Consider the following 15399-nt stretch of genomic DNA (forward strand, 5'->3'; position numbering starts at 1 on the left):
TGTGACCACCGCCTACATTTGACATCGACGTGAAATAACCAATTGCAGAAGGCGCGTGTCATCAGCCATCTGGGTGCTCTCATCATTATAGAAGGCACGATGGATCAGCACCAGTATGCATCTATCCTTGCGGACCATGTTCACCCCTACATGCGAATTGTTTTTCCTCAGGATGATGGCATCTACCAGCAGGACAATGCGACGTGTCATAAAGCTCGCAGTGTACGTGCGTGGTTGGAGGAGCACCAGGATGAGTTTACCGTACTCCCTTGGCCAGCAAATTCCCCGGACTTGAACCCAATCGAGAATCTGTGGAACCACCTCAATCGGTGGATGCTCAACCGCATAACCTAGCGCAGCTGGCCATGGCACTGGAATCGGCATGGCTCAACATCCCAGTGACATCATCACAACATCCCCTATCATTTGGTTTTTTTCGCCTATCTTGATGGCTTTCACACAAGGCTCGTCTCTTTGCAAGGGAAAGCAGGTGCGGGTTATCTGGCGTAACATATTATGATGTATTTATGAATTACCCCAGGCACAAAAAGGGGCGGCTGCAAAATCTGATGAAACAATTGCACAATGTTTACAAAATTTTGGCAAGGAACGCCGAGGCTTAAACCGTGTGCCTGGCCAAAAAGGTGCAAGAAATGGTGCAATGGTCAATGAGTCTTTGTATTAGCAATTCATCTCTAATAAACACAGCAAGTAACCCTGTAAATTATACCATTATAGTTATTTTATTGAAAATTATTAATCTCTTGAAATCTTTAAACATTTTACACAGCTTGCGCAATATGTACCGCTATATAAAAAGGACACGGCCGTCCTTGCAATTCCAGAAAACAGGTCAGTGTTTCGTCTCTTTTATGTTTCGTGCACTTTTTAGACTGTAGTTTAATTCTAAAATATTTTCTGTGCTTAAAAACAAAGTGTCCTTATTGAAGCTGTGCTGGCACACTGTACTATCAGTATTAGCCTTCCGTCTGCCGCCGCTGTACAGTACATGCTAGTAACGGAACAGAAAAATAGGAACTGGTTAATTTAACCTCTCATCTCTTTCATCGCTTTTATGCATTCCAAGCACTTGGACCATAACCGGGTTAAAGAAAATAAAATCCAAAAAGAAAAGGGGGGAAAAAAGTATCCACATATCGGTAAGACTTCAGCATGACAGCGAACGTTTTACTGGTTCGGTCGTCCGGTTTGTCACACAGAAACAGTAGCGTAAAGGTCCTCGATCTCTTGTTTGAAGAAGTCTCTGAGTTCGCGTCTCTTTGCCTTGAGTGTTGGGGTCAACAAACCGTTTTGTACAGTGAACATCTCTTTGTGGATGTGGATTGCTTTCACCTGTAATAAAACATAGAATTATTATAGGAATTCTATCATTAAAATGACATTTTTGCCCCTAACACGTAGGAATAGCCTTAAGAAAGGCTATTCTTCTCCTACCTTTAGATGTCTTCTCCGCGCCGCCGTTCGGTAGAAATCCCGGTTTTCTTCGGTATGCAAATTAGTTCTCTTGCAGCACTGGGGGCGGTCCTCAGTGTTCAAACAGCACTGGGGGCGTCTCTAATGCTGCAAGAGAAATCTCCAGCGCCGCCTCCATCTTCTTCTGGGACAACCCCCTCTCCCTCTCTCTTCTTCCGTCCTGGGTTTGAATCTTCTAGGCCTTGGGCAGAGCAGACTGCGCATGCCAATGGCCACAAGAAGAATGGCCGCTTACACAGCAAGCTGGTGTAAGTGGCCATTTTCTTGTGGGCATGCACAGTCTGCTCTGCCCGGGTCCTAGAAGATTGAAACCCAGGATGGAAGAAGACACAGGGGGAAGACATTCCAGAAGAAGATAGAGGCAGCACTGGAGAGTTCTCTCGCAGCATTGGAGACACCACCAGTGCTGTTTGAGTGCTGAGGACCGCCCCCAGTGCTGCAAGAGAACTCATTTGCACACCGAAGAAAACCCGGATATCTACCAAATAGCGGCGCAGAGAAGACATTTAAAGGTAGAAGAATAGCCTTTCTTAAGGCTATCCCTATGTGTTAGGGACAAAAAATGTCATTTTAATGATAGGATCCCTTTAGCAACATAGGATAAGAACAATCGACATTAGCGGTAGTAGAGTGACAGGCGGTAATAGAATCCCATTGACTCTAATGTAAAAAACATGAAGGAAGCTTTACTCCATTATGTTGGTTTACTTTTGAGATGGAAGAAAAAGTTGAGCATGCAGGACTTTTTCTTCCATTACAAAAGTAACAAACATGATGGACGCTTCCGTTATGTTTTTTTACAAGTGGGTGAATGAAGGAGGAGAGGGTAAAAGTTGAAAACAGTGGTGATATCTCTATAGGCAGTTACAGCTACTATAACATTTCTTACCTGCTCAAATGAATGGAGCCCGCTCTCTTTTCCAAGTCTGACCATATCAGCCATTATTGCTTTTTTAAGTTCCTACAGAAAACAAGTAAATATATTACTAAAATTTCTTTTAAGTTAAGGCCCCACCATGTGGGCTAAAGCAAATAAAGCATTGCGGGAAAGAACGCGTCGGCAACACCTCACGCCTTTTCCTTGAGGCAAGTCCGCTGAGGTTTCCTTTGCAGACTTCCTGCTTCCATTATACCTATTGTGAGAAGGTGACAGGCAGAGTGCTGGAGTCACAGTATAGCTCCCCCAGATTCCTGACATATGTGTGGTCCAGGGCGGATCTTGAATAAGCTGCAGCCCAGGAGAGGATCAAAGGCTTGTTACTGGGCCATAAAAGGTTACAGAGCCTGCACGTCAGGGCAGATTCTGGGAGAAGAGGAAGTGACTGGGTTTGTCTTGACATTGAGAGCCTGCTGTTACCCTACAGTGTTGTTTTGGTTGATTTGTGTGGCTGGTAGTAAGCCACATGTACAGTTAGTATTTTCTGTATAGTTAGTGCTCAGACGAGCAGGGTTTCTTTGTTTGTTTTCTTGCCTGAAGTTAAGGCTGTATTTTATTTTACTTATCCTGTGCCTGACATAAAGGTTTATTTATTTTGCTGTTTTTAAAAATAAAACGTTTTTTGCTGCAAAATTTGTGTCTCTGACTGGTTGGGTCCGCACCACTACTTCTACAAAGCTACCTTCCCCACACTATAGTGAAACCACTGGTTTTTCCTTTAGGTGTAATTGACATCCCACGATTTCCAAAATCACACAGTTTTTGGAAATCTCAGCGTGTACACTGCACATATGGGACAAACCGATGAAGCAATACAAAGATAACCATTTATGCATAACCGGATCCGCTCGCAAGTTCTTCGGCAAGGTCTGATGTACCAGATTTGCCTGCAGGTAACCATAATGCAGACAGTGGCTAGAAATGTCAAGGGGCGACCTTGCGTGACTGTGACTGTCAATCTATGAAAGCGACCTACATAACAAAGTATGTTGTCTATCACTATAATGTGCTCTGTCGTGCAGTGGTGGCGGGTGAGTATGCTTAGGCGAGGGGGTACAGTCATACCAAATTGTTGCATAGTTCTGCAAAGGTTCCTTCAAAATTCTTTTTCTTCGCCCATCCTGGCATTACTTCGGCATCTGGAACGACAATGCCAACTAAGAAGGCCTAATGAGAAAAAAATACAGAAAACAGCAAAGATTTATTTATTTTTTCTGTAATGACTATTTTAACCTTGATGACCATACAAAATTTTTATTGTAATCAATATCTCTTCACCATCAGAAGAGCGTTTCTGACAGTCTAGTCAGGCTATGAGGAACGAACTTTCTCTCTGCCATGAAAGCCTATGTCCAGCCTAAACGATATCTTGGCTTCCTTCAATGAGGAGGACACAGCAGAAGCTGTACTGTATTCTATTGGGCATTCATGGCTAACAGAGTCTTAGTAGAATAACTATGACAGACCTACAAAATTTGAACACAGGGGGCGCTATTGTAAGCAGAGTATTGTAACTTTTTCGCAAGCATATATTTCCTTTAATGAGAGTACCTTACAAAATTACTCAAATACATATTTTGCTTGTTTACTGCCGTTTGTATTGATGGGACCACCTCTTTAAAGCGTACTTGCAATTATGAAGCTTCTTTTCCTAAATAAATAGCACACATACAAAGTCCAGTCATATTAATGTGACCACCGCCTACTTTTGACGTCAACGTTATATAACCAATCCAAGAAGGTGCGTGTCATCAGCCATCTGGGTGCACTCATCATTGTGGAAGGCACGATGGATCAACACAAGCATGCATCTATCCTTGCGGACCATGTTCACCCCTACATGTGGATTGTTCTTCCTAAGGATGATGGCATCTACCAGCAGGACAATGCGACGTGTCATAAAGCTTGCAATGTACGTGCGTGGTTGGAGGAGCACCAGAAAGAGTTTACCGTACTCCCTTGGCCAGCAAGTTCCCTGGACTTGAACCCAATCGAGAATCTGTGGGACCACCTCGATCGGTGGATGCTCAACCGCGTAACCTAGCACAGCTGGTCACGGCACTGGAGTCGGCATGGCTCAACATCCCAGTGATCATCATCACAACATCCCCTCTCTTCCGGCACGTCTCGCAGCGGTCCGCACTGCCAATGGTGGTTATTCTGGATTTTGACAGGTGGCCATATTAATGTGACTGGACTGTGTATATTATTATCCTTCTCCATTTATTAGGCCACTCTCTTCCTCCTTCCCTTCACTGAGACATCTCTAATAACACCAGTCCCTATATCCAGCCTCACACACTGAAGTCTATGGAGAGAGTAGGGGGTGAAAGGAGCTGTTGCCAGTATTTTAATCTATTTATTGCCTTATTATTCTGTATAGCGGTCGAGCATTAGCATTAGATATAGTGGAGTTAACAGACCTACCTTAGTTACAACATGTAGCAGACCTTGGCAGGTGCGGTATGTGCTTAATTCAATAGGGCTTGCTTCCAAAAATACAGGTTACAATACAAATAATGGATTATACTGACAGCACCTACCTGTAGACTGTCCCCATGGACATATATTTGGGATACGGGTTCACTACGTATATAAATGTTCTCTATTTTCTCCGGTGCAATGTACTCTCCTTGTGCAAGTTTAAAGATATGTTTTTTCCGGTCTATAATCTTAAGTGTTCCATTCTGAATTCAGGAGAAAAAAAAGCAATGTTTAGGTAACATTAAGCCTATGCTGCCATTTAAATTATATATTCTACCCATAATCTGACATAATTTGTTATATAAGAAACCTCTAAAGAGCAATGATGTGGGTAGAATTTACAGTTTTGTCTTTTTTCACTGACATTCATTTTTAAACATAGCGTTGCGTCAGCATGTTCCTATTTAGTATCGGAGTCTTATGAATTCTTAATACGTTTTTCACTAATCCCATAGACAGCCATGGATCACGTCTTCATTGAAAAATGGACAAGAATAAGACATGCTGTATAAGGAATTGAATGGATGCTATGATATAGTAGTAAAAATCAGGGCTCCATCACCGAAAAGACAATCAGGACACCAAAGGTAAAAGGAGATGTCTGCACAAGGCTTTACACAATATAGAAAAATATCAAGTGCCCATGACCCAAATGTACACCCTATCCACAGGATGGGAGATAAGTTGTAGATGGCGGAGGTCCAACTGTTGTGGGGGTAAGGAATCTGATCTAGAACAAGATAGGGGATAAGACTGATTCGTGGGCCAACCCCTTTTAATGAGGTTTCAAAATTTCATATGGTTCTGGTGTCATATGGAAGCGGAGATCCTCAGCTTTCATACACCACCAAGATCACAGTACATGCTATAAAAAAGAAAGAACAGATATCACTAGGTAAAAGCACAGACGGGAGTTTGCTTTATATGCAGCAGCTCATACTGTGGTTTTAGCTAGTGATATCTGTTTTTTTGCTGCATCTTTATTTACAAAGCTGTGCCTGGTAAGCAGAGAAGACAACATGGTGCTCATGAGAACATTGCAGCTCCTTCAATTAACTAGTGAGTGGAGGCTTTAGAGTTGGACCCTTAACAATCTGGTATTAGTGGCCTATCCCAGGGATAGGACATCATTATTACACATAGTAGAAAAATGTGAATTACCGGTAGCCACTTTCCAACGTCTCCAGTGTAAAGCCAGCCATCCTGATCTAAAGCTTCTGCCGTCTTTTCTTTATCTTTAAGGTATCCTTTAAATACATTGGGTCCTTTTACACATATCTGCATGAAGACAACGACGTATTATATAAGTACTGAGAACTCAGAAGATAATCATTGAATAAGTGTATTACAAAGATAGCCAAACAAATTCTAGCTCAAGTCATCACTTCTATCAGCCCTTCCTAACGCGTCATGAATTCGCCGAGGATTGGGGTTAGGGTTCAGAGTGTCATCTGTAGTTTGCAAAATATTAATACAGTGAATGGGTATTTAAGTGAAAAATATGTATTTAAATACTCAATGGGGCAGAGTTATTAAGACTGGTATTTGAGATGTCGGGCGGAAGGCACAGAATGAGAGATTTGGCACACGGAAAGCCTTGCACCAAATGTGCACCACATTATCACCCATCTACGCCAGAAACTATTCATCAGTCATTTGGATGCTCATTGGAAAAAAAAAAATTTCTAGATTAAACAAACAACTTATCACTCACCTGTTCACTGCCCCACCATTGCAGTGCTGCCACTCCAGGACTCTTTACTTGTCTGCAACAATAATATGTCTACATACCCGCGTGGCCGCTGCTGAGGCTGGCGACTGTCCGTAGCTGTCACACATCATTGCTACAGCCAAGTAAACAACAACTGACTAGTGACACTGGCGTGGTGGGGACTGAATATTATATGTAAGTACTTTATGCCATTTACCCCCTTTTTTGGCAATTTTTTTTATAATCTTGTGAAAACCCCCTTCGAAGCAAATTAGAGTAATACATAGGACTTACTGTATACAGCACCATACATACCTCCCCTTCTCCTTTAGAAGTGAAATAATTCATCTCCTCTACATCTACTAGTTTGATAAAGTTGCATGGTAATGGAGCACCTACATGTCCTGCGAATGACACGAAACTTCTGCAGTGAACTAGGTAACACAATGACTATTACCTGTATAGTAAGAGTATACATAGTGGATTTCACTGGCATGAGATTTGCCAAAATTATTGAGACATACGCCTTTTAAGAATGTTGTCTTGGGTGGTTCAATGTAACGTAGATTGCAGGCATGACTTATACCATTAAGTTACATTGAGGGTAAGTTCACACGGAGATTTATGGACCGGAAACTGAGGTGGAAGCCAAAAACCGGGTAGCCGCGACTGAAAGCCGATGCAATGCACCGGCATCCAGTTGTGCACTCCGCTCCGGATTAGGCCCAATGAATGGGCCTAGTCCGGAGGAGGGAGCGTCTTCAGGCCGAATCGCCTGAAGAATGAGCACCTCGCTTTTCCGGGTCCCGGAAAAAACTCCTGAGCGGCTCCCATTGATTACCTGTGAACTTACCCTAAAAGAGTCATGCTGCAACAGCCCACCCATGCCACGCGGATCTTCTGCTTCCATTATACCTAGATGAAAACCTTAGAAGGTAGGATTGACCATGTTGCGATTTGCAAAAACACGAGAATTTTCAAAATCGCACACACTGTGGGTTTTTTCGGTTCCAAGTTTGACTGCGTTTTGGTCTCGCGGTGTTTGTGCATCAGGCCATCCTGGTTCACCATCTGGTTGTCCAAGGATCCCAAGGTGCCGTTGGTTGTTCCTTTCTCAGTTTTATACGCCGTCGTGGAGACGTCACGTATATGACACCAGCTGCCCCAAAGCCCTATACCCAGAAATAGGGTGTTTACAATATGTTTAAGGTATAAGGTGAGAGTCTCTTTTATTTTTCTTGTTGTGCCACCTCAATTGGGACGCTATCCCGCCAGGCATGGCTCGGTGCTCTCTTTTTTATTTCTTTACTGTGCGATAAGACAGGACAAATGACATCACTTACTGCTCCCTTAAAGGGGTTGTGCCCCTAAACCGTGAGGCATCCAAAAGTCTAATCCTTATTGAGATGCCTGCATAGATATTAGATGGTCGGCTGGTCCCACTGAAATCGGCAGCGTTGACCCACAATCATCTAATATGTATATGGTCTGCTTATGATATTGTGACTTAAGCATACATTTTTATGATCCGCACGATACTGTATTACGTCATATGCTTGGAGGTGATCAGAAAGGCGATAGGAATGGAGAGCAGCTGTGTATTACTTTCCTAGCCGCGGGGATAGAAGGTCAGCTATGAAGAATCAATCTTCTAAAGCTGAAGTAAAGGTCTATAATATTATTAGTACTAGCTACCTAACAAGCCAAGGCCTTCTGATAGTTGTAGTACTCCAGTGTAGCATTTTGAAAGAAACGGTAAATCTGTTCACTAAAGCCCTTACACCACAGTATAGTCCTACCTGAGGTCCAGTCTCCAGGAGTGGTGAATGTGCACCCAGCTGTACATTCTGTCTGCCCATATCCTTCATATACCTGCGATATACATCAAAAACAGTCATAACTTACCAAATACTTTTAATTGATGAGAAGCTGAAGAATGAAAAAATATTGGCTGCCGAGCCCCTCACTACTGCCCCATCAATCTCTGCTATGTCTATCACCATGCATAGTAGTCATAGTGGCCCCTATGCCCTCCCTGCCAAATGATGGTGGCTACTTCACACAATAGTGGCAGCTCAACCGTAATTCATACAACAGTGGTCACAGCAGGGCCCATCCCCTTTCCTCAGTGGTCACAGCAGGGCTCCTCCCCTTTCCCCAGTAGTCACAGTAGGGCCCATCCCCTTTCCTCAGTGGTCACAGCAGGGCTCTATCCCTTTCCACGGTGGTCACAGTAGAGCCAATCCCTTTTCCTCAGTAATCACAGTAGGGCTCATCCCCTTTCCTCAGTGGTAACAGCAGAGCCCATTCCCAGTAGTCACAGCAGAGCCCATCCCCTTTCCTCAGTGATCACAGTAGGGCTCCTCCCCTTTCCCCTGTGGTCACAGCAGGGCCCATCCCCTTTCCTCAGTGATCACAGCAGGGCTCCTCCTCTTTCCCCAGTGGTCACAGAAGGGCTCTTTCCCATTCCCCAGTGGTCACAGCAGGCCCCATCCCCTTTCCCTAGTGGTCACAGCAGGGCTACTCCCCTTTCCCTAGTGGTCACAGCAGGGCCCATCTCCTTTCCCCAATGGTCACAGAAGGTCTCCTTCCATAAACTCTCAGAATGTGTCCTTGCCTGGCAGGAATCTGTTTATTCTTACCTGACAGCCCAGTGCTGCCCGTAAAAATCCCAAAACCGTGGGAGATGCAGGCGCTGCTCCCGTTACTATCATTCTGACGCGTCCTCCAAGACTCGCCTGGACACAAAAACCAAAACAGTTACTTAGGTCAAGGTAAAAGGACATATACCAGGTGTCCTATGGTCATGATCTTCATTATATACATGAATGAGAAGATTCTAGATGTATTTATAAAAATCAGAATTAACAGTCTAAGAAAAGACTCTAATAATTATTGTACAAACCAAAAACCATAAATTATAATGAATTATATAATCGTATATCAAATATTTGTTAAAATTACACGTCCAGGTTCTTACCGCTGTATCCAACATGAATTATTGCATATGATGGATATCGAGGCCTTCATAAAATAATAAGGAGAATGTTATTGCTTCTGGGAGTAGTAATGGGTATAGATGGATAAGGTTTGGGTGTGACTAGAGGGGCGGCTTCAAATAAAACTAAATGCAGACCACAATTTTTTCATGTTAGGAGGATGAGTACATAAATTTTTCCTAATGGATTTCCATTTATGGATACAGAAGATATAATATAGCACTTAATTATTTATCGGTGAGACTACCGTACTTGGGCTTAGACTTAGAAAAGCTTCTTTTTTTCCAGGTGAATTTCTTGAAGATTTCTTTTCTTCCTTTTTTGTATAAAACATCATAAGCACAGTAGTCATTCCAAGGAACCGGAAATCTTTTAGGTGAGCAGAGCATTACCTGTATAAGCCTTTAGATAAGTTTTCCATCCCTCCTACATCATGTTCTATAAGTTTCCTTGGAAAAATCATTAACCTCCAAGGTAAATTGACTCAAAAGACATTAAAGTAAGTGAATTTTTCCAACTTAGCAACCTATCCACAGATTGGTGGGGGCCTGTCTGCAGATATCCTACCCATCATGAGAATAGGGGGATTATGCTCCCATACAGAATGGTCCAGTGGTCAGACAGGCACACCAATTCTCTATATATTTCCATGTGGCCGCCAGACATAGGTGAAATGCCCAGGTCTAATTCTAGCTCTGATTCTCAAAACTTTTTTATTTATTTATTTTTTCAGCGTCGGCCTCTGTCTTCTTCTCCGCCTCTTCTCTCGTACTCACATCGCGTCTTTGTCCAAAAGTGCCGACTGCACATGTCAATCAGCCATTTTCCTGTGTCCAAATGGGTGAGGCCACAGGAAAGTGGCCAACGGACATGCACAGTCGGCCATTTTCATGTGGCCTCTCCTGTTCGGCATAGAAAAATGTCCAACGAACATCGGTGCTTTTGGACGAAGACGCGATGGGAGCACGAGAGAAGAGGAAGAAGTGGAGAAGAAGACAGAGGCCGTCATTGGAGAGTTTTCTTTTCAAGCAGCACTGTGGACGCCCCCAGTGCTGTTTGAGTGTGGGGGAACGTCCTCAGTGGTGCGAGAAAATTCATTTACATAAGGAAGAAAGAAGATATTTCTCAGAAACGGTGGTGCGGATCAGAATAATAAAGGTAAGAGAAGAATAGCCTTTCAAGCCCATCTGTAAAACTTTTGGAAAAATGTTTTCCTTTTCTATTTACCTGAACTTTATTAAACAGTAGTTTGTCCCATAGACTGTTATTCCGAATGACTCCTCTTCTGACTTCAGCTTCCTTCCGTCGAGATGCAAATTCAAGGATCCATCTTTTAACTGGTGTATCTGCTTGACTAAAGATCTGGCCCAGAGGAAGAGGAAAGACAATGCTGTGTTAGGAACCATTCATCTAAACAATAGAAAATCACTAGACCTTCTCATTCAAGAAGGTATCTCCAAGGAACGGCAGCATCGCAACTGCTCATTGTCAAGACTTTAGAAGAACTGGACAATTGTCTGAAAAAGGGTCATTTGTATTGTGGGTTTGGAGGATACAAATAATGTGTGCGTGAGAAGGATACACCGTGCTCGATATATAGATGGCTTGAGACGCCAAGCAAGAATAGTGAAGAACATAATATTTATATATTTTTCATTCGCTGAATGCACTTTCTTCTAAGAGTCTTTGTATGGCTAATGGACCCTTTAATTTGCCCTTTGTTAGGTGTAACATGGTTATCCATGGTTAAATGGAGCTCTTACACCGCTGGCCATGGAACCTTTCATTTGCAACCATTTTGATAACTCTTCCCCATTATTCCCCATTACTATGTCTTGTATCTGATGGATACCTCCTTGTCTGTAGCTAAGTGTCTGGAAGAAAAGCTTTATCTTATTGACACAGGACACAGCCGTGACCAATAGTACTAGAGTTAAAGCAGATTATGCGACAAGAAGCCCTAGCAATTCAGACACTCAAAATAGAAGGATTCAGCCACCGCAAAGTTTACATGGTCCAACAGTGAGAAGATATAACAGTTCTATAATTATTATATATCATGGCAGTGGAAAGGAAGATAATTCACTATTCAGTCAGTAAAGGAGAACTGTGACTCAGATATCCTGCTGTAAATTCTAAAATTTAGATGGCTTGTTCAGTTTTCACCAAGGTGTAAAATTGCCCACGTTTCTCTGGGAGTTCCGGGCATCCACTGCATTTGTTTACATGGGTAGATTCCTGTTATGCTACAACTAGCATGATGCTTTACACTTCACTCCCTCATCCTCCCTCTCTCGCTCCTTCACACCCCCTCCCTGTCTCCCTAGCTAGCTCACCCACTACTAGCCCTTCCTAACTAACTAACTAACTAACTCAGCCTACCCCATCATACTTATTTGTCTTCCTGTACAGATCTTCTGGGCACTGAACATCACTTCATTCTGGGGGGCAGACTCCTCCACATCTTGACGTCTGCTGACCACCCACGCTTGAACAATAGAGCAAGCAGATGTCAAGAAGAGGAGGAACCTACCCCTTAGAAAGAAGCGATGTTCCAAGCCCAGAAGATCTGGACAGGAGGACAGGTAAGTATGATGTGGTGGGTGGGGATTAGCATTGGTGATGTTCCGTGTCCCAAAACAGAATGTCACTGAAAAATCAGATAACGTATAAGTTAGAAGTTAGGCGGGGAGGGTGTTTAGCTTAGAGTAGAAGTATCATTTCATCCCGGACAACTCCTTTAAGGCTCAATTCCATTATGGACATATTCATGGCTTACTTAGCAATACAGTATGCCATAACATTCTGTAATATACCCAGTTTACACGGTGTAGCAACAATGGGGTGAATTTGTTAAGACTTGCATTTCCTACAACTTAATCAATTCCTCCTTCTTTGATTTTGGACTCTTAAGGGGCATCTTTAGAGGTCCCATACATTGAAATCTATACCAGCTATGGCCTGACGTAGATTTCGGCTATAATTTAAGCCAGTTTCTTTAGCTTGAACTACAGTAAATCTGACAGGTTGAGGCGTCCCTGAATCACCTTGAACCCATATAAGAAATCCCCCCACGTCTTTGGCTGACTCATAGTTGGAATATACTTTTCCATTTGCAGTATTTTGTGCTGAGCATACCCACCTTGTCATACATTCTGTTTAATAACCGTGGAACAACTGGGAAAATAGTAGGCCGTAAAGTTTTCATGTCATCAGATAGAAGACGAATGTCGCCTTGGAAAAACCCAATGCGTCCACCATGACAATAGACTACGGACTGTGGATAGGAGAAAACATGAAGAGTGAATTTCTAATATGACAGCTGGATACACACACGGGTTATTAGTAACCAGTCTGATGTATTGTGATGTAACGTCACATAAATGTGGCTTTTTGGATATTTCTTTTCCCTTCCCTTGGTAATTTTGGATTTTTACATTCTTTTTGTGATAGTTTCGTATTAAAAGTTTTATAATTTTTTTGGATTATTTTTTGGTGCTGAATGTTTTTATCTTCATTTTTGGATGATCACTGTTAGCCTTCGGTTGGGAGGATTTTTGCATGCTCCTTTTGATAGCATTATTACAGAAATATTGTATACCATCCCTATATATATTTTTGGGCTGGGATATATTTTGTTCTTCAACCCCTTTAAGTGCTAACTATAACATTTACAGAATTTAAAATTGTCACATGCTCCTTGGCAATAACTGTAATGGTTCTTACCCATAAAGCAAAAATTTTAATTTATTGCTAAGAAGCGTTTGAGAAAATGTTAAAATGTAACTCCCCTTTTTGTTGTCATTGTGTTTGTTGACCATTTTTGTAATCTGCTTTATTATCCTATCAAAGGATAAGTTCGCATCTGGAAGGAGATTTAGCCTGGTGAAGAGAAAAGTCCTGCACAGAGGTCAATGAGGTCTGCCAGTGTCTACAGGTAAGTGCTGTGTTAGCCATCCAACTCTCTATCGTTCGGGTTCCCATGCGGTATGACTTTCCTCTGATACCAGAACCATTTTTGTAGGTGGTATAAAGCCAGTGTGAGAGAGTGAAGGGTGTGGTCTGGGAAGACAGGTATGTCCCAGCCAGACGGCTAAAGGGTGTTTGGTAAAGACTCACACCAGGGAGGTCAGCTGACTAATCAGGCCCTAATAACAGTGTGTGTGAGTGAGTGTGAAGACTAGCAGGGTGGCACGCAGACAGAGTTGAACTTTCCAGACCGGACCTCCAAAGCAGGTACTGTACCAAGGTGGGAGACTGGTAGCCAGGCCAGTCTCCTGTATAGTCAGGAAAAAGTTTCCTTACGTTTACGTTAGTTTCTCAGCCGAGAAGGGTTTTGTTTTGTTTATCCTGTAGCTTTGCAAAAGCAGTGTAATGCATTACATGTGAATAAATCCTGAACTTGTGTGCAATCCAGTGACTGTGTCCCTGTTTCCTGCACTGCTACAAGCATCTACCTGAGCGATTCCTCACACCAGAGATACAGTCATTTGAAGTGACTACAGCTCTGCATTGAGTACATGTGTAACCCCCTCACAGGAGTTCCTAATGGTTATTTGGCCATATAAGTGCCTTACATGTTATGATAGTTTGTATGTGTTGCCATGTTTATTCTGTATTCATTTGTGTAATGTTGTTAAGCTGTTGTTCTCTGGTTTCACTTGTCCTAGTGAGCTGTGGTCTCCATAGCAACACACACTATGGTGAGTGGATCTGTAGCTGGAACAGGAAATAGTCACAGCAGAGAGAGGAAGTAGTATTCTGTAAGCAACCAGGGAAGGAGAAGCAAGGAGAAGGGTGGCAGTGGCCATCTTGTGTTTCAGACACTGTGCTGTGAGGATTCCCATAGCAGCAGTAGGACAGAGAAGCTGTGTGACAGCGCCCCCATCACTATCAGTAAGAGGACAGGAATTACATCAGGCTAAGCAGAGCTATAACCCTGGCAGCCTGCACCGACCTCTACAAGGTAAATGAACCCCTGCAGTAGACCAGAATATGGGCCTGCAGACATCTTAGACTCTCTGCTAATACATGGGAAGGTGTCAGCCAGCTACAAGCCACTGTGCCACAGCTCACTGCTACAGGACAAGTGACCAGCAGATGCCTGTTACAATAAAGCAGTGAGGACTTCTACTGATCCTGGCCTGGACATTGCCTTCCTTGCAGCTAAGCCCTGGGCTAAAGCTCTTTGTTGGAGTAGAGCACTGGCACCCACATCACCATCTCAGCCCAGGGACCAGCGGGTGTCTCAATACTCCAACTGGCGTCACATCTAACTGACTCTGCCTATTACCCTGTGCACCTCTCTTGGGAGTTCTGGTGCCTATAAGGTCACCGTGACAGTCCAGCCTCCTGCACGGTTCTCCCGGGGTGGTCGCACATGTGTACTTGCTAATGGGAACTTTACAGCCTGTTTGCTATTGAAAAGAATTTTAATGGCCCCCCTACACAAACAAAACATAAAATGGGAGTTGTACTTTAGGTTTCATGTGGGAAGGTGACATTTAATAGGAAACCTTTAATGGTCATTCCAGTCGAGAATATATAGAATTATTGATCTATTGTAAGAACTGCCCAGAAGTTGGAAGGATTCTTTCCCTAAATTGGATTGCTCAGGGACGGTTGTTCGATCCAATTGTGCCTTCAGTTCCCAGACATCTTGATAGACAATGACGTGACGAATAGAATCAGATCCATACGTTATGACAGATAGCAATGATCAGATTGTATCTAACTAATCTACTTATCTACAGTATCTAGGCTATGTGCACTTG

The 15399-nt window shown here is 43.0% G+C and overlaps 1 protein-coding gene across 3 annotated transcripts in view; it reads right to left on the bottom strand.

The window, feature by feature from the left end:
• Window positions 1–722: 722 nt before the first annotated feature.
• ACSL6 (acyl-CoA synthetase long chain family member 6) overlaps window positions 723–15399 on the bottom strand; it is a 102274-nt gene continuing 87597 nt past the window's right edge. For all 3 annotated transcript variants that reach the window (XM_075275017.1, XM_075275016.1, XM_075275018.1), the window contains exons 12-21: window positions 12768–12902; window positions 10853–10987; window positions 9269–9364; window positions 8426–8498; window positions 6942–7030; window positions 6077–6193; window positions 4975–5118; window positions 3497–3598; window positions 2384–2455; window positions 723–1353 (exon numbers count right to left, since the gene is read on the bottom strand). In XM_075275017.1, coding sequence (XP_075131118.1) covers window positions 1213–1353; window positions 2384–2455; window positions 3497–3598; window positions 4975–5118; window positions 6077–6193; window positions 6942–7030; window positions 8426–8498; window positions 9269–9364; window positions 10853–10987; window positions 12768–12902 — 1104 coding nt within the window. In that variant the 3' untranslated portion in view covers window positions 723–1212. The remainder of the gene's footprint in view (window positions 1354–2383; window positions 2456–3496; window positions 3599–4974; window positions 5119–6076; window positions 6194–6941; window positions 7031–8425; window positions 8499–9268; window positions 9365–10852; window positions 10988–12767; window positions 12903–15399) is intronic.

The sequence above is a fragment of the Leptodactylus fuscus genome, chromosome 5, assembly GCF_031893055.1.
Source record: "Leptodactylus fuscus isolate aLepFus1 chromosome 5, aLepFus1.hap2, whole genome shotgun sequence".
In the NCBI taxonomy this organism is placed as follows: domain Eukaryota; kingdom Metazoa; phylum Chordata; class Amphibia; order Anura; family Leptodactylidae; genus Leptodactylus; species Leptodactylus fuscus.